This window comes from Mesoplodon mirus, assembly GCF_964341445.2.
Source record: "Mesoplodon mirus genome assembly, chromosome: 19".
In the NCBI taxonomy this organism is placed as follows: Eukaryota; Metazoa; Chordata; class Mammalia; order Artiodactyla; family Ziphiidae; genus Mesoplodon; species Mesoplodon mirus.
This window is the reverse complement of record NC_138995.1, coordinates 27,689,562-27,706,912: the sequence shown is the minus strand read 5'-3', so window position 1 is coordinate 27,706,912 and position 17,351 is coordinate 27,689,562. Positions and strand designations below refer to the sequence as shown.

Below are 17,351 nucleotides of genomic sequence, written 5' to 3'. Positions count from 1 at the left end.
GCCTGCGCATCTGGATCCTGTTGCTCCGCAACGGGAGAGGCCACAACAGTGAGAGGCCCGTGTACCGCAAAAAAAAAAAAAAAAAAAAGTCACACCCACCAGCCCAAGTCAGCCGCACCCAAGCCCTCCTCTCCACCAATAAAGTGAAAAGGATTGACCCATTTTACAGCTCAGCAGACTGAGGCCCAGAGATGGGTAGGGCTGCTCCGTTGCACACAGTGGGTCAGTCCAGGCAGAACTGGGCCCACAACCTGGTGGCCGAGTCCAAGGATAGGTCACCACTCCCCTCCTTTCCTGTTTGCTCTGACGCTCTGGCTTCCTCCCTGCCACCCCCGCAGGTCATTCTGTCTGCCCCACACTCTTTCCTGTGTATCTGCCTGAATCTCTTCTCTCCCTCTGTCTCCCTGCCTACTTGCCCGCCTGGATCCGCCCCTCACACCCAGCAGTCACCCACCCTCTCTCCCCACTACCAGGCAGCTGCAGAGCCTGGAGTCGAAGCTGACCTCTGTGAGCTTCACAGGGGACACGGTGTCCTTTGAGGAAGATCTGGTCAACGCCACGGTGTGGAAGCTCCAGCCCACAGCCAGCCTCCAGGACCTGCGCATCCACTCCCAGCGGGAGGTCAGGGGTCGGGATGGTGGCCAGGGCAGGAAGCAGATGTGGAGGCCATGAGCACTCCCCTCCTCTGGGCCTCTGGGAGCCAGATGTGTGCTGATGAGGAAGGCCTCAGGCCCAAAGACTACCTCAGTCAGCGGCTACCTGGTGGAACTGAGGACCCTTCCTGATACAGTGGTGGGGACAGAGGTGGGGAGGGACCTGGTCCCTGCACAGGGGGCTCCTGTGGCACATCCTTGTGGACAGACCACCAACACCAAAATGCCTGTGCCTGCAGCCCTCTTGTGAGCCTGCCCTTGGTGGGCCTGGTTGGGGGCAGAGGGCTACACACCCTGCCTTTCTTATCCCCCAGCACACCAGGGAGCCATAGGCAGGGTCAGTGTCTGAAGCCCAGACACCAGAATACCATGTGATTCTCCCAGGCCCATTTGCCCCCGGGGCCCTGGGCTCTAACGACAAGGCACCCCAGCCAGCGCTGGTGCCAGGGAAAGGAGGGGTGAGAAGGGCTGTCGTGAGTCAGGCCTGGCTTCCTGAAGGAGGTGGGCTTAGAGATGGCAGCGTCCAGGGAGGCATGTGCTGGGGGGATGTGGAGGGGATCTGGAGGTCCACCTCTGGCTGAGCCCCGGTGGGACTCTGGTCTGCAGGGGGAACAGAGTGAGATCCTGGAGTACTCGGTGCTGCTGCCCCGCGAGCTCTTCCAGAAGACCAAGGGCCAGCGGCAGGAGGCTGAGAAGAGACTCCTCCTGGTGGACTTCAGCAGCCAAGCCCTGTTCCAGGTATGGGGCTGTCGTCCTCGGGCCCTCCCCTGGGGGAAAGCAGCTTCTGTCTGACGGAGAGATGGAAGGGTAGGCATGGAGCCCAGCCCCTTCCTCCAAGAGTCCTTGTTAAAGTCAGAAATCGGACAGCAATGTGCAAATCTCCCTGGGAGATTTAGACCTGGGAGAGTGTTATTCTCACTATGGTGTAAATGACTACCCTTGCAAGAATTTTTTCCAGAGGGAGACTCAAAATCTGGGAGCAGTGTGCCGGGCAGAGACAGGAGTCTAGAAGGTCTGGGGAACTTCTGAGCTTTTCTTCTCAGTCCTGAGCCCCCTCCCTACCCTCTTCCCCCACCCCATATACCTAGGACAAGAATTCCAGCCAGGTCTTGGGGGAGAAGGTCTTGGGTATCGTCGTGCAGAACACCAAAGTAGCCAACCTCTCGGAGCCCATGGTGCTCACCTTCCAGCACCAGCCACAGCCGGTGAGTGTGAACAAAGCAACCAAGGACACAAGGGTCCCCGTTGTCCATGTCCTCCTGTCCCCCTCTCTTCTGAATCACTTGTCTTTAACAAAATGACTGACTGGCTGAGGGCATCGGCCAGTCAGGTACAAAAGGGGTGGGGCCCTGGCACTGACTCCCTCAGCCTGGCTGGAAAGGAGTAGACTGTCGTGAGACCCACTCCCCTTCTTTCTTGTCCCTACAGAAGAATGTGACTCTACAGTGTGTATTCTGGGTTGAAGACCTGACATGTGAGTGTGGAGGGGCCTCTGAGCTGGGCAGGTACCTGGAGGCAGGTACCAGGGGGTCCTGGAAGGTGGGGGAGATGGAGTTAATCAAGGGGGGCTTCCTGGAGGGAGGTGGGCTTTGAAGAGGGAGTGACGGCAGGCTAGGGATCAGCTGAGGGGAGCAAAGGCTCAGAAGCGTGATGCAGTCATGCATTTGTGGGGTAGAGTGGGATGCTGGGGTGCTGGGCTTGATCTCAGAGCCCCATGCTGGCCCCTCCTCAGTGAGCAGCCCGGGGAGCTGGAGCGATGCGGGCTGTGAGACCATCAGGAGAGAGACGCAGACGTCCTGCCTCTGCAACCACCTGACCTACTTTGCAGTGCTGATGGTGCGTGGCCCCCTCCTTCCCTGCTCCCATACACAGGCGGGGTTCTTGCTGTGTGGCTGCCACTTCTCACATATATGTCATCCATTCCTCACAACAAGCCCCGAGGTGACTCCTGTTGTTGTCCCATTTTATAGATAGGGAAACTGAGGCTCAGAGAGGTTAGGCAGTTTACTCAAGTTCACACAGCTAGTAGTAAGTAAAAGAGCTGGTCTCTAAAGCCCTTGTTCTTTATTTCCAAATTTTGGTGCATGATAAAAATGCAGGTTCCTGGTCCTAACCTAGGATTCTGATTCCACAGGGCTGGGGTGGGGCCAGGAGTATGTTTCTAAAGAGCCCTCAAGGGGATGCTGAGGCCCAGTGCGAGGCCCTTGTGATGGACTTCAGTGCCCCCAAGATCTCAGAAGCTTTGTGTCCTAGGCTCATTCTCCCCAAATCTTAGGACCCTAGCATCTGAGGGACCGGAGTGGTCTTCCAGCTCTCTGGGCGTGGCGAGCTCACTGCCTCCCAGGAAACTTATTTCTGTTTTGAATGCTACAGAAAAATAATTAGTGCCAGGACAGAAGAGGGATTCTCTGGTGGAGGGTTCTTAACCTTGGTGGGACAGGGATCCATTTGAGAATGTGGTGAAAAATGCACTCATGGGACCACACTCTGCTCAGTTTGTGGGGCAGGTGTGGTTCATAGACGCCCAAGGCCGTCCAGGGACCACGGGTTAGACCTCCATCTGGGCAAACCCTCAGTGTCGAGTTGGGGGCACTGAGGCCAGCCCTGCCCTGCCTCGTGGATCCAGGTTACCTCTGCAGAGGTGGACGCCATACACAAGCACTACCTGACCGTCCTCTCCTACGTGGGCTGTGTCATCTCCGCCGTGGCCTGCGTCCTCACCATCGCTGCCTACCTCTGCTCTAGGTAGGACCTGGGAGCAAGAGGGAAGGGGGCAGGGAGAACCTCCATTCCAGGCCCCCGGGCTGGGACCCCACAATGAGGGAGACCCACCCTGGAGATTGGCCTGACTGACCCTGAAACAAGTGTATAGTCGTGGAAGCCCTGGGAGGTGCAGCCAGCTGATCCCCAGGGGTGGCATTTCCTGCTCAGATCTTTGGTGTTTGGGTAACATAGCATTTCCAGTTTACATTAACTGCCAGGATTTAAAATTGGGAGAGTTGACATAAGAATCTAGATTCCTGTCTTTGAATAACCAGATGTGATACCGCTGGGGGCACATGATAATATGACAGTGATGGTAATGATAATGGTGAACACTTACATCAAGCGGCCCACATGCCACACACTGTTCTAAGTGCTTTACACGCGTGAACTTGGTTCATCCTCATAAGGGCCCTATGGAAGAGTGCTCACTTACTCTCTCTGAGAGAGTGCTCACTTACTCTCTCTGAGGTCACACAGCGGGGAAGTGGTAGAAGCAGGCTGGCTCCAGGCCCACAAGGCCCGGGTTAGCAGAGCTGCCTGGCAGTGGCCTCTGTGGACAGGTAGAGCCTCCAGATTTTTCTCCAGCCCCTGTTCCCCAGTGCCTGTTTTGAGGCCCGACCCCCTGGCTCCATGGAGGTGTGTGTCACCCCAGTCGTTTGGGTGCCTGCTGAGAGAAGGGGCCGCCTTCGGTGGAGTGATGAACGCCTCCACCCACCCTCAGACCGGCTGTGTGTGGGGTCTGGATTCAGTGCTGGGCTTGGCCTAAACTGAGGTCCACCTGTAGTTGGGCCCTGGACCCGTCCGGGTAGAAGGGAGACATCCTTAGTTCTACTGTAGAATGAAGACTCTTGGAGTGTGCTCACTGTCCTTGCGGGGACCGGGGAGGGTAGAGCCGTGTGAAGGCGTGGCCACAGCCGCACACGTGGTGGGGCTGGAGCAGGCGATGAGGAGGGATGGCTGGCAGGCTGAATGGAGAGCTGGGGGTGAGGGCACAAGCCCCTCCCAGCACCTGCCCATTGATCACAAAAGTGCCCCAGGACAAAGGGACAGGAACCCTTAGGGACTGAGCACCATATCTGTGCCAGATGCTTTGTATCAGTGTAACCCTCACCCCAACCCTGTGAGGGGGGCCGTCCTCCCACTTCACAGATGAGTAAACTGAGGGTGAGGGGGATGGGGCCAGCCTAAGGTGGTGCCTCAAGTTAGGGGGTAGGGTGGGCATGGGGATCCAGGATGGTAGGTGTTCTTCTGCACTCTCTGGAGCAGGCAGTGGAGGATGCCAGGCGGACAGAAAGGCTGGGGACAGGAAGGCTGACAGTGCCCTGTACCACACAGTATCTTGGGATGGGAGCAGGACGTGCACACGCAGACTTGCAAACTCGAGGACACAGGCCACACAGCATGGGCTCACAGATGCACAGTAGTGCAGACAGACAGGCAGACACAGAACATGGGTGGCATGGATTCTCCAAAACAGAAAAAAATCCAGTCTTTCCCTTCTGACTTTGGGAGCATCTGGTTGATTGTAGTGGCTGATTTGTCTTCCTCGCTGTGCTTGGTTAAATCTGCCATTAAATGCACACACGGTGCCTGAGCCTGTGGGTGTTGGACACATGGAAGGTACACGGGGACAGAGCCTAGCTGTAGCCACGGGAGGCCGCGCGCGCACGTGTGTGTGTGTGTGTGCGTGTGTGTGCATGCGCAGGCAGCCTGGGAAGGCTGCCTGGAGGAGGAGGGGTGGGCGGGCACACCTCCCACCTCCCTGCCTTCCCACACTGGCCACAAGAGTGACCCTGCCTGCCCCACCTCCACCCTCACCTGTGCAGGAGGAAGTCTAGGGATTACACCATCAAGGTGCACATGAACCTGCTGCTGGCCGTCTTCCTGCTGGATGTGAGCTTCCTGCTCAGCGAGCCGGTGGCCCTGGCAGGCTCCGAGGCTGCCTGCCGCGCCAGCGCCATCTTTCTGCACTTCTCCCTGCTCGCCTGCCTCTCCTGGATGGGCCTCGAGGGCTACAACCTCTACCGACTCGTGGTCGAGGTCTTCGGCACCTATGTGCCAGGCTACCTGCTCAAGCTGGGCATCGTGGGCTGGGGTAAGTTGGTGGAGGGGGACCTGCCTTTTCCTCTTGGTTTCTGGCAAAACATGGGCACTTGGTTCCACTTCTCCACCTACCCCTCTGACTATTCCCTCACTGCTTCCTTCACTCACCCATCCTCAGGGGTTGTTTACCTTGGCTAGGTCAAGGTCCTCTTTAGGAAGATGAGGTGATGAGCCCTGTCCCCAAGAAACGCTTACATATTCTCTACATCTCTCACTCTTTTACAAGTGGGGTTTGCAGACGGAGCCACCATGTATGGATGTGCAGGTTGTGCACTGCTCAAAGGCACCCAGTTGTGGATGAGTGGGGCCGTAATTCAGTCCTCACCTGATTCACCCAGGCTCGTGGTGGCCCTGCCTGTGGATCCCCATGAACCTCAGGTAACAGGTTCCCCGTGGCTCTGGTATTTGTTCTTGGCCAACAGCAACCCAATTCACCTGTGGCCCAGACCTCTCTTTTGTCAGACCTGGAGGCCCAGGGGCACACACCACAAGTCCTTGAACATTGCACAGGCCCACCAACCTCCACATGTCCCCGACCCCAACTTGCTGCTCCTCCCGTGTTTCTCATTTGGCCCTTTCTTGGTTCGCTTCATTGATTTACATGAAATTCCTTCAGAGTTGGTTCTTTGTCAAAATCCAGGCGTTTGGTGGTGGGCAACCCTTCCAGGGAGCTCTCAATCTCCACCTCATGGACAAGGTCAAGGCCCAGGGCAGACATCCCCTCGGGGTACAACTCTAGATGTCCCCTGTTGAACTGTCCTCCACCCCACCAATGTCCTATCTGCTCCTCCAGTCTCTCCTTGTGACAGCCAGCCCCTCAGCAGGGAACTGCAGGCCCTTTCCCCTAGGGGGCCCCAGGATGCTGAGGGTGCAGGGGTAAGGTCAGGGGAGATGGGCTCCCTTTATGAGAAACCAGAACTGGAAAGGAGAAGGGTGGGTCCGAGCTTGGAGGACCTGCCCCAGATGGGGCTGCGTAAGCTCTGGGACCACAGGTCTGAGAGGAGGTCTCACCAGAGGGAAGGGGAGGGCAGGCCTCAGAGGATGGGAGATGGAGCTCCATGCTTTGTTGCCCGCAGGCTTCCCCATCTTCCTGGTGACGTTGGTGGCACTGGTGGATGTGAACAACTATGGCCCCATCATCCTAGCTGTGCACAGGACCCCAGAGAGTGTCATCTACCCTTCCATGTGAGTGCCTTGTGCAGTGGGGGCAGGAAGGTGGGCCTCATGGTGCAGAGGTCAGAGAGTAGCCTGGGCCCAGGTCACGCTGACCAGGAGACTGCTGGGTGCCAAGCTGCTGGGGGTATTGGGGTGACCCTTTCCTCAGGGAGGGTGAGAACGGGCCTGGATCTGCCAGTCACTTGCCAGATGACCGTGCACAGGTCCTAGCCCCTCTCTGGGCCTCAGTTTCCCCACTTGCGAGTGGGAGTATGGGTTGGAGAGCTGAGCCTCCAGCATGTTCCTTTGCTGCACCCTTCTATCTTCTTCCCCATGGAAAAATGGAAAGGCTGAGGCCCAGAGAAGGCAGGAATCCACACCACACTGCTCAAAGGCACCCAGCTGGGGGATGAGTGGGGCTGAAATCCAGTCCTCTTCCACTCACCTAATTCACCCAGGCTGGTGGCCTGGCCTGTGTGTCCCCCTGAACCAGACTAGAATCCAGGGCTCCTGAGCCCTAGGCTAGGAAGGAACCCTTTCCATTCCTTCAATGTTTTGAAAATTTCAGTTTTTTACATCATGACCTTGTGATTTTTGCCTCACTTTGTGCCATCTGTGTTATTATTTGATTAATTTTTTCTTTAAATCATCTGGCTTGTTAAATGTATTTTTAAAAAAATTGTATCAACTATAAATGGGAAATAAGCATTACTTGTCATAAACAGTGAGTAGTCATGAAAGCAAACACAGGAACAAGGAAACCCTGGTTTCCTAAAAGTCTGGCTTTTTTTTGAAAAGGGAGACTAGCAAGTGTTAGAAGTGTTAAAAACGTTTTAGGGGGCTTCCCTGGTGGCGCAGTGGTTGAGAGTCCACCTGCCGAAGCAGGGGACACGGGTTCATGCCCCGGTCCGGGAAGATCCCACATGCCGCGGAGTGGCTGGGTCCGTGAGCCATGGCCGCTGAGCCTGCGCGTCTGGAGCCTGTGCTCCGCAACGGGAGAGGCCACAACAGTGAGAGGCCCGCGTACTGCAAAAAAAAAAAAAAAGAAAAAAAAACGTTTTAGGACCAAATTAAGTCTTTCTCTTGACTACAGAGAAGGAATAAAGGAGAGTGACTTTTTGGCCCTTGAGTCAGTGGTATTTAAAGCAGCTGCCCTGTACTCGGGCTCACTATGGTGCTTGCCCATGGCCCAGGAAGCACCATGCCAGCCCAGCCTTGCAATGAGCCTTCGTGCCCTTGCCCACAGGTGCTGGATCCGGGACTCCTTGGTCAGCCACGTGACCAACCTGGGCCTCTTCAGCCTGGTGTTTCTGTTCAACGTGGCCATGCTGGGCACGATGGTGGTGCAGATCCTGCGGCTGCGCCCACACGCCCAGAAGTGGCCCCACGTGCTGACCCTGCTGGGTCTCAGTCTGGTCCTCGGCCTGCCCTGGGCCTTGGTCTTCTTCTCCTTTGCTTCTGGCACCTTCCAGCTTGTGGTCCTCTACTTTTTCAGTGTCATCACCTCCTTCCAAGGTAGGCATGGAGAAAACCCCACCCCCTGGCCCAGGCAGGGTGCCCATACATAGAGAACAGACCAGGGAAGGGATGACCCAGATGACCTGAAGGGCCTTCTTTGGACCTCAGCCTTCCCATTCGTAAAATGGGGGCATCCAGGCCATAGTTGACAAGTCTTTATTGAGCACTTATAATGTACAGGCCCTGTGTTAAGCCCTAGTGCTGTAGTTGTGAACTGGTCGGGCAAGGGCCTTGCTTCCACAGAGCTCATCTCTACTGGGAAGACCAAGTGTGGCAAGCAAGGTCACAGACATCAAAGGGCATCTAGGCGAGGAGGGAAGTAATAGTGGGTAATGTGATGGACAGTCTGAGCTTGGGTGGGGGACACCTGGGGGAGGGAGGCCTCTCTGTAGAGGAGACATTTGAAGACAACAGAAGGATCCAGCCATGGAGCGATCAAGGGCCCGTCACTCCAAGTGTGTTTCTCAGACCAGCAGCTTCAGCACTGTCAGGAACTTGTTACAAACACAGACTCCAGCCCACCCCAGACCTGCTGAGTCAGAATCCTCCTTGTAACAGGTGCCCAGGGGATGCAGTGCACGTTACAGGCTGAGGAGACCTGGTCTAGGGGTGGAGTGCTCCAGGCAGAGGGAGAAGCATGAGCAAAGGTCCTGAGGCTAGAACTAGGTTATGTGTTGGAAGAAGAGTGAGGAGGAACAGGGCTAAGGAGTAGTGAGTTGGGGGGAGGGGGGACGGGGGGAGGGGAGAGGAGCAGAGGGGCTGGATCAGGAGGGCCTGGCTTGATGCCATCAGGGCCCCTTCCTGCTCCCCAACATCTCACACATACACACACACCTACCTTTGTTCTTGGCCATGCTGGGTAGGGAGGAGGACTTGGGCAGGAAAACAGGGAAGGCAGGTCCTCCATGGGGTCCCCGTGCAATGGGAGTGGTGTGTGAGGGAGGTGAGTCTTTGTTTTCTCATCTGTGAAGTGGACTCTGTAGGGATTATAAATGTTGCCCATAAATTCACACATTTACTGAGCTATTAATAAATCACAGTATTATGATTTGGGGAGGAGCATATCACGTGGTATTTAAGCAGGTGGGCTCTGGAGCCTGACCACTGCTGCTTGACTCCTGGCTCAGCCAAGCCCCTTATCTTCATGGGCCTCAGTCTCCTCATTTGTAACATAGAATAGTAATGATGAGGTCTGATCTCAAGGAACATGGAGAGAATAAAGTGAGATGATGTACAGGGCATTGCCCAGTGCCTGGCGCATAGTAGGTGCTCCTGGGATCACATCGGTGTGGGGAACCTGTGTAGGGAGGAGGGGCGGGGGCAGATCTGGGTCAAAGGAAGGGAGTGGGGTTGGGCTGGGGCTGCCCCCAGCCTCTGAGCCCTGTGCCCCCCACAGGCTTCCTCATCTTCCTCTGGTACTGGTCCATGCGCCTGCAGGCCCGGGGTGGGCCCTCCCCTCTGAAGAGCAGCTCGGACAGTACCAGGCTCCCAATCAGCTCGGGCAGCACCTCGTCCAGCCGCATCTAGGCCGCCAGCCCCCCGCCGATGTGAGGAAGCAGAGTTGCGGTCTCTCTTCACTGCTGCTTGCGGCCCCTGCAGCCAGGCCAAGCCAGCCGGAGACTTGAGAAGGCCCAAGGACCTCAGAAGGATGGGGCTGTTGCCATGGCAGCCAGACTCCCAAGCTGGGCCTTCTGAATTGGCCGGGGGGTTACTTGCCTCTTGGGTCCAGCTCAGGGGGCTCAGGAATGGGACTGAAGGCTGGTCTTAATGCACCACCACTGGACTGGCCCTCATGGCTGGAATCTGCAGGCCTTGGACCTTGGAGGCTGGTAGCATCCTTGGCCCTGTGGCCCAGCCCAGGACAGGAATGTGCCATAGCTGTTCTGTCTCTGATGATCACCATGAGGGCACTCTGTAGCCCCTGTCATTTTAATCTAAGGATGGCCCGCAGGGAAGATGAGTTGGGGCAGAGCTTTGAGCCAGACCCCTGGAGGAGGAGCACTCCCTCCCTGGAGCATAATGACAGCCCAGGGAGGGAGCTGGGCTGTCGTTATGCTGGCCCTCTGAGCCCAGGGACGTCACCCTTTGTCAGCCTCCCCAGCCCTCCCTCTCCCCTTCCTGGTCCTCCCTCTCCTTGGACCTCCTTAGCCCTCCACTCACAGCCCGGAGTCCCCAGTTCCAATGCTGGATTTTGGGTAGTGGTTCCCAAGAGCTACCTGGTGCCTGCTGTAAACCTTTATCTACTGCATGGGCGTTTGCCTGCCCCTGACTTGGCTTAGTATAAACGTTCTGGGCTGGGCTAGGCCCATCTTCCCATCTGAGCCTCTCCACAGCTGCATCACCCTAGCTCACCACTGCCAAGCCGACACCTCACAGGGGCCCGCAGCCTCTCCCGAAGCCCTCCTGTGGCAAGAACTGTGGAATGTAGCAGTCCAAATTTGTTTCCACCCCAGCATTCCAAAGACTGAGACACGCCTCCCCGGTGATGCTTGTAGAGCCTGACATTCACCTCGCAGCCCATCACGGTTAATTCTGTTGGACACAGGTGGCCAGATCTGGTCGCTTCCCCTGCGAGCTCTCAGTCTAATGTGGGAGGCATGCATGAGACAAGAACTCTTAGAGGTACAGGCACAGAGTTGGGGGAGCCCTCATTCCTGGCTGGGACTCCAGGAAGGCTTCCTGTAGGAGGCAGCATTTGATCTGGCTCTCAGCCTTAAAGATGGGGAGGATTTTCTTTGTAATTACCAGTTCATTTGTCTTTTCGTATTAAAAAGAAGTACATGTCCATCGTAGAGAATTTGGAAGCTGTAGAAGAGTACGTAGAAAAAATAAAGATCAGCTGTTACCGCCTAACCAACCACGGCAAGAATTTCCTTCTGAGCTTTTTTCTGTGCTTCTCTTAAGAATCAATGATAAAAAACACCTGGGGGCCAATCAGGAAACATGAACAAGAGAAGAGGGCCACGTGTGAAAGACATCTGCTGGAAACGTTGTCAGGGCAAAGGTGGGGGGAGGAATGGCAACTGGGTGTCAGTGCTGGGGGAGCTGCGCGTGGTCTGTGGTGAACTGAAGGTTACAAGCCCCACACAGAGAATGCAGCTGCTGCTCCGCTGCAGCCGGTCGCCAACTCGGAGGGATGAAGGCCCGTGTAGCCAGACTGCCTGCCTTTTATGACAAATAAGAAATCCAGATCGTGCTGGTGTAAAATCCCCTGATTTAAAAAACTTGGCTACTCCAAAATATTCTCTGGTCAAAGAAATCAAGTCTGAGGGCTGAATTCAGCCCTTGGCTGGTCGTGGGACCTGTGTAACCAGTTTATTGACCGGTGTGAAGTGGATGGGCTGCAAGAATGAAATGACTGGGCTTTTCTGCCATCACTGCCTTCAAACTTGTCCTGGCAAATTTCCCCTCTCCATCCTGTGACACAGGTGAGGCAGGTCAAATAAGTTTCTGTCCCCCTTCAGTTATGGGAGCAGTCTTGTTCCATCACGGCTCTCTGTGTCCGGGTCTAAAGGTCTAGCCCAGGCCCACACCTGAGACTTCCGCCCCTGCAGTCTCCCCCCTCCTCTCCTGGCTGCTCCGGGGGGGAGCGCAGGCTGGGGAAAGAGGCAACTCTCTGGAGTTGGACGGGAGGGGTGGGAAGGGCCTTGGTGGCTAGGAGTGGGCTGGCAGTGGTGTGATGAGCGTGAATGTGGGATCTTTGGGCACCTGCAGGGACCTTGGCACATGGGAACCCCCTGCCCCTGCCTCTCTCCCAACCCCTCCTCCTGCTGCTTCCATTGGCCTCTGCCTCCACCTTCTCCAGGTGGTGGGCTCCTCTTGTGCCCCAACCCCTGAGGACAGAGGACAAACCTTCCCCACAGTGTCCCGGTTGAGCAGCTGGGTGGGATCAGAGCCAGCTCCGCTCTCAGAGACCTCTCTCGGGTCTCTTGGACCCCCATCACTTGGCTAGACCTGAGGGGATAACTCCCCCATCCTCAGAGAGGGAAGGAAGGGACCCAGCCCCCTCCCCCGGGCAGGTGGGACTCCCCTCAAATTCTCCCACTTCAAAGAACCCTCTTGACACCTAGTTTCTGTTTCCGAGGGCAGCTCAGGTAGTGGGGCTGGGGTGCTGGGTCAGCTCCCATCCTCTCGTGACCCGCCCTGCATGGGCCCCTGACAGCTCCGTGGTGCTCCTTGACCCTGATGGTTCTTATCATGCGCTTCTCTGGGCTGTGGGACTTTGGACAATAGGACCACTCTTCCCACCAGGACGTGGCCGGGTTTGTTTCCCCTTTGGAGTAGGAAATGGATTGGAGTGGCCAGGGTGTGAGTGCTGGCCAGGCCTGGCCAGAATACTGGAGGCCTCGCACCTGGAGACAGGTGCCCACCTGGAGCCGTATGGACAAGCTGGGGGTGGGAGGTGGCAGAAGGGGAAGGCTTCCCCTGGAATTTAGCGGTCCCAGGGCTCCAAGTGGCCCCAGGCCAATCCCCAGCCCCCGTGGGGCCCAGGAGAGGTGGCCCTCCCTCTGGCTCTGCCGGACCCTCCCTTGCCACTTTGCCAGTCCCCGGTCCTGTCTTCTCAGGTGTGCTGCACACGATCTGGGGCCTGGTCTGCAGGTCTCCAGGCTCTTCTTTACAGACAGGCATCCATGAGCCCCTCTGGAGGGCCCAGGGGCTGGGTGGGTCTCCAGTGGTGGGCCTAGCAGATCACAGTTCACAAAGCCGTCCACCCTCTCCCCTTGCCGGGACATGTGGCTGGGTGGGAGGAGGGGCATTCACCCTCCCAGCCTGCCCTGCAGAGGAAGTACCTGGGGCCCATGTCAGATTCCCACCTGCCGCCCAGGCCCCATGAGTGGCCCTGACCCTCCCCAGGCCCAGAGGGCCTAGCAGGAGACTGAGTCCTGTCCGGACACTGTGTGGGAGGGAGGGGAAATAGAGGCCAGTCAGGGCTGGGCGGGTCCCCATTAGACCCCAGGGTGGAGCAGGGCCAGCTCTGACCGTGTGGCCCCGAGAGCGGATGCTGGTGATGATGTACTTCCTTGGCGGAGCACCCTTCACCTTCTGATCTCGATAGCCAGCCAAGGGCCCTGGCCTCATCCACGTGGCTTCCTAGGGGCCACCACAGTGGGGGCCTCGGTGGTCAGCCCTTCCCCTGCCTACATACTGCACCCCATATGTGTTTGCTGCCCCACTTCCCGTCTGGGCCACCCGTGACCCGCTGGTGATGGTGATGGTAATTTCACAGTACTGATAATCATGATAGTGATAATAATGGCCACGCCCACTGACTGAGCAATTCCACAGGCATCATCTCATGAGTTCTCCCCATGCCTCGTGAGAAACTTGCCTCCTTAGCAGAGGTCGGCTCACGCAAACTCGGGCCGCCAGGAAGTGGCCAGGACAGATGTCAGCCCAGGCCCGACCAACCCCCAGGGCCCGTGCTCCTGTCCCCCGCCATCCTGCCCCTCCTGTTATTCCGTCAGCTGGGTGGGTGGGTGGGGCCTCCAGGCCTGACTCCTCCTCTCCTTCCAGGACCCCAGCAGGCGTGGGCTTGAGCCTGGTCTTGTTCAAATCACAGGCATGAATGAGGGAGTGCGAACACTCTCCACATCTTCGTCCTCATCCCTATAGCCAGGCCGTGCGCCCTGCACGCTACCGTCTCCTCAAACCCCAACACAGCCCTAGGGGGCAGACGCATTGCTACATGCGCTTTACAGAGGAGGAAACTGAGACTCAGAGAGGCCCCCAGCTTGTGAAATGAGGCTCTGAGGTAAGGGTTCCTGACTCCAAAGCCTGGGCTCGCCGTCACTCCCCAGGGGCCTGCTCGGGTGCAGAGGCCTCTGTGGCCGCTGAACCCCAGCCCGCAGCACCCACCCAGACGAGGCCCTGGGAGCAGCATCCCTGGGGGGGTTCAGCAGCTCCTGCCGAGTCGGGCCCGCTCTGCAGGTGGTCATGGGGCGGGGTGAGACTAGGAACACTGCCCGGTTGCCCACACTCACCTTTCACAACCCAACCGATGGTGCCATGGAGCAGGAAGGGCGTGGGCGGGGCCACAGGAAGCAGCAATGCTGCGGCCGCGGCGGGGGGCCGGCTCGGCAGAGCCTGGGAGCGGCGGGTCGCGCAGCTGCGGGGGCTCCGGCCGGCGTGGACCAGGCTGGCCAGGGATGGTGACCCGCGGGGCCCTGGGAGTCCTGCTCCTCCTGCACCTGGACTCAGGTGAGCAGTCGGCCCCTTACGCCCTCCGGTCAAGCCTAAGAGACCCAGGGTCGGGGACAGGGCGGGCGTGTCTGGAGCAGGTCCTCCGAGGAGCCCAGCTGACGGCCGCAGCACCTCCTCTGTCGTCGGGGTCAGTCCTGCTCTCCCGATAAACTTTGGTCAGCACTGGTCTCAGGTCCCCTTTGCTTCCCCACAGTGCCCTGGAGGTGGGAGAGCATGGGGGGTGCTCCCACACTTCGTCCCTCAGGCTGCGGCTCCCTGACAGGCCTGGCTCTGGGACACGGGTGGGCCCAGGACAAGTTCTTCTCCAGCTGGCCTCTGAGCTCCAGGGGAAGGCAGCTGGGACCCTCGAAGCTGAGGCCAGGCCGGGCCTGCACGGCCCTCCCCCCACCCCACCCACCCCCCTCACCCCCCTTCCCCGTCACGCCGGCTCCCCTCCGTGTCCCCTCAGCGGTCCCCCGGTCCTCAGTCACCCAAGCCGAGAACAAGGCTCTCCCTGCCCCTTCGCTCTCGGCCTTGCCCACAGCCAGGCGGTGGTTCTCCAGAGGCAGCTCGAGGGCGCCAGGCCTGGCCCTTGCCGTCCCCGCTCCCAAGAAAGCCGGCCCCACCCCTGGCCCACCTGGCCAGCTCTTCCTGGCACTCTGTGCTGTCTGCAGGGATCCCCTCGGGCAGAGGAAGCAGCGCCCTCCCCGTGCACCCATCTCCGAGGCTTGCCTGCTCCTGCTGTTTCGCTCTTGCTTCAGTGAGTGGCCTGCGTGCCTGCCCCCCACCCCTGTGTGTGTCCAGCATGCGGTCACACGGCTTTGCGCGTATGGACCAACCTCTTTTGGGGGCTTCAAAAAACCCTCTTCTCTTCACATGTTGAGAGATTCAGGGAAATGCAAAGTCTAGTCTGTGGCTCCACAGAGTGTGAAAAATGGCGGGGCCGTCCCAGCGGGATGGCGGCAACACCTGGTGGATTAATTAACTTCATGACCACTAGTGACTCTTGCTCGGTCTCATAAGGACCCTGGGCCCCTCATGAAAGTTGTAATTTTCTGGTCGGGCCTTGAAGGCCCCATGGAGTTTACCCTATGGTGATGGGTGCTTTGGTTCAGCTGTTTAAACAGTGTGAGGAGCCCTGAGACGTTTATGTCTAGAGGAAAGGCTCCTTTTTTTAAAAAAAATTAATTAATTAATTAATTTTTGGCTGCGTTGGGTCTTTGTTGCTGAGCGTGGGCTTTTCTCTAGTCGTGGCGAGCGGGTGCTGCTTTTCTTTGCAGTGGCTTTGCTTGTTGAGGAGCACGGGCTCTAAGCGCGCAGGTTTCAGTAGTTGTGGCACGTGGGCTCAGTAGTTGTGGCTCGCAGGCTCAGTAGTTGTGGCGCACGGGCTTAGCTGCTCTGCGGCACGTGGGATCTTCCCAGGCCAGGGCTCGAACCCGTGTCCCCTGCATTGGCAGGCAGATTCTCAACCACTGTGCCACTAGGGAAGCCCGACGCTCCTTCTTTTGTGGACATTTTGGGGCAGTTGCCATGTGTTCATTTGCTCTTTCATTCATTCATTTCAGAAGCGCTGATGGAGCCCTCTACTCAGTGTCAGGCCCTGTGCTCATATACCATGTGGTGGTCCCTGCCCTCAAGGGACTCACAGTCTAGCAGAGTGATGGGGTGCTTCAAAAGAGTCTAGGCATGGTGGGGGCCCAGAGGGAAGCAGACACACTCTTTAATAAAGGGATACTTTACCAAGGACATGTCAGGGCTGGCACAAGGGACAAGAAGCTGTGGCTGTTGGCAGAGGGAAGCAGGCCACTGGTGGGGAGCCTTAGGGAGGGGCGAGTACTGCCCTGACCTCTGACCTCCTCGCCACCCCCCCACCATATGAACCCAGATTGAGGTGGTCCTTGGAGGCCAACCTCTGGGGCAGAGCAGGATGGAGAAGAGTAGGGTGGGTCTGGAGGGCCTCCTGCACACAGGCCTGGTTCAGGCTCTCCCTGCTGGGCTAAATGCTTCTTCTAACGTCTTCCAAAAATAATTGCAAAAACGAAGTTTCATAATCTTCTCTACACCAGGTACTTGCCAAGAGCTTCACAAGCCCAACGGCCCTGAAATTTCATGGCAGGCCAGGAGGGAGGCTCTGTTAACACCCACCAAGTTGCCCCCTGCACCCAGCACCCATGTGTAACCCCTCAGGCATACAGAGGGCTGGGATTACAAAGAGAATGGTACCTTCCCTGGAGCTGACAATTTCCTCCCCCTCTCTGCTCTTCTTCCCTCTTTCTCTTTTTCTCTTTCTCCTTCTTTCCCTCTTCTTTCTTCCTCCTTTGTTTAAAAAGCAAACATGGATTCTATTATACACATGCTCATCCATCATGTGATTTTTCCCATTAAACAATGTGTTATGAATATCTTTACAGTCTAACAGAAAACTGAAGTTCCTTTACAAGCTACTTAAAACATTGTCACATATAGGGCTAATTATTATAAAATCCACTTGAAAATGTTATTTTTTTACCTACGTTTACCCTAACTTTGGTCTGCCATTATCTTTACCATGTATTTTATTTTTGTCTTAAAATTTAACTAGTTTCATTTAATGTGAAAGTAATATTGTGCATAATTTTTTTAAAAAAATCAAACACTGGAGAAGGGTGTGAAAAAATGAAAAGTAAATGTCTCCCTGCCCACTTCACCCACAGTTCCTGGTGGGCCAGTCAGAAACGTAAAGGTGCAGATTGTCAAGATCCAGCCCCACTGCCCCCATAAAGGATACAATAAAGCAGTTCATGGAAAAAGACATACAAATAGATGCTCAAACTCCTTCTTAAATTAAAATGAAATTCAATTTTACCCCTCAAACTGGCAAAGATTTTGAAAGTTTGGTAAAGTCTAGGATTGTGAACATGTGGGTAAATAGTCCCTCTTGCCCACTTTTGGTGCGAGTGTAAATAGGTGTAGTCCTTTTAAGAAGGAAATTCGATA

General features: G+C 56.7%; 1 protein-coding gene across 5 annotated transcripts in view; it reads left to right on the top strand.

Annotated features, from left to right (window-relative positions):
* The window catches only part of ADGRG1 (adhesion G protein-coupled receptor G1), a 40,519-nt gene extending 29,471 nt beyond the window's left edge, over nucleotides 1–11,048 (top strand). For 2 of the 5 annotated variants that reach the window (XM_082606168.1, XM_082606167.1), the window contains exons 5-14: nucleotides 447–621; nucleotides 1,260–1,391; nucleotides 1,742–1,858; nucleotides 2,082–2,127; nucleotides 2,386–2,489; nucleotides 3,280–3,398; nucleotides 5,246–5,514; nucleotides 6,599–6,707; nucleotides 7,924–8,192; nucleotides 9,592–11,048. In XM_082606168.1, coding sequence (XP_082462294.1) covers nucleotides 447–621; nucleotides 1,260–1,391; nucleotides 1,742–1,858; nucleotides 2,082–2,127; nucleotides 2,386–2,489; nucleotides 3,280–3,398; nucleotides 5,246–5,514; nucleotides 6,599–6,707; nucleotides 7,924–8,192; nucleotides 9,592–9,722 — 1,471 coding nt within the window. In that variant the 3' untranslated portion in view covers nucleotides 9,723–11,048. The remainder of the gene's footprint in view (nucleotides 1–446; nucleotides 622–1,259; nucleotides 1,392–1,741; nucleotides 1,859–2,081; nucleotides 2,128–2,385; nucleotides 2,490–3,279; nucleotides 3,399–5,245; nucleotides 5,515–6,598; nucleotides 6,708–7,923; nucleotides 8,193–9,591) is intronic. The other 3 variants (XM_082606169.1, XM_082606171.1, XM_082606170.1) reach the window with 3 other exon arrangements.
* Nucleotides 11,049–17,351: the final 6,303 nt, after the last annotated feature.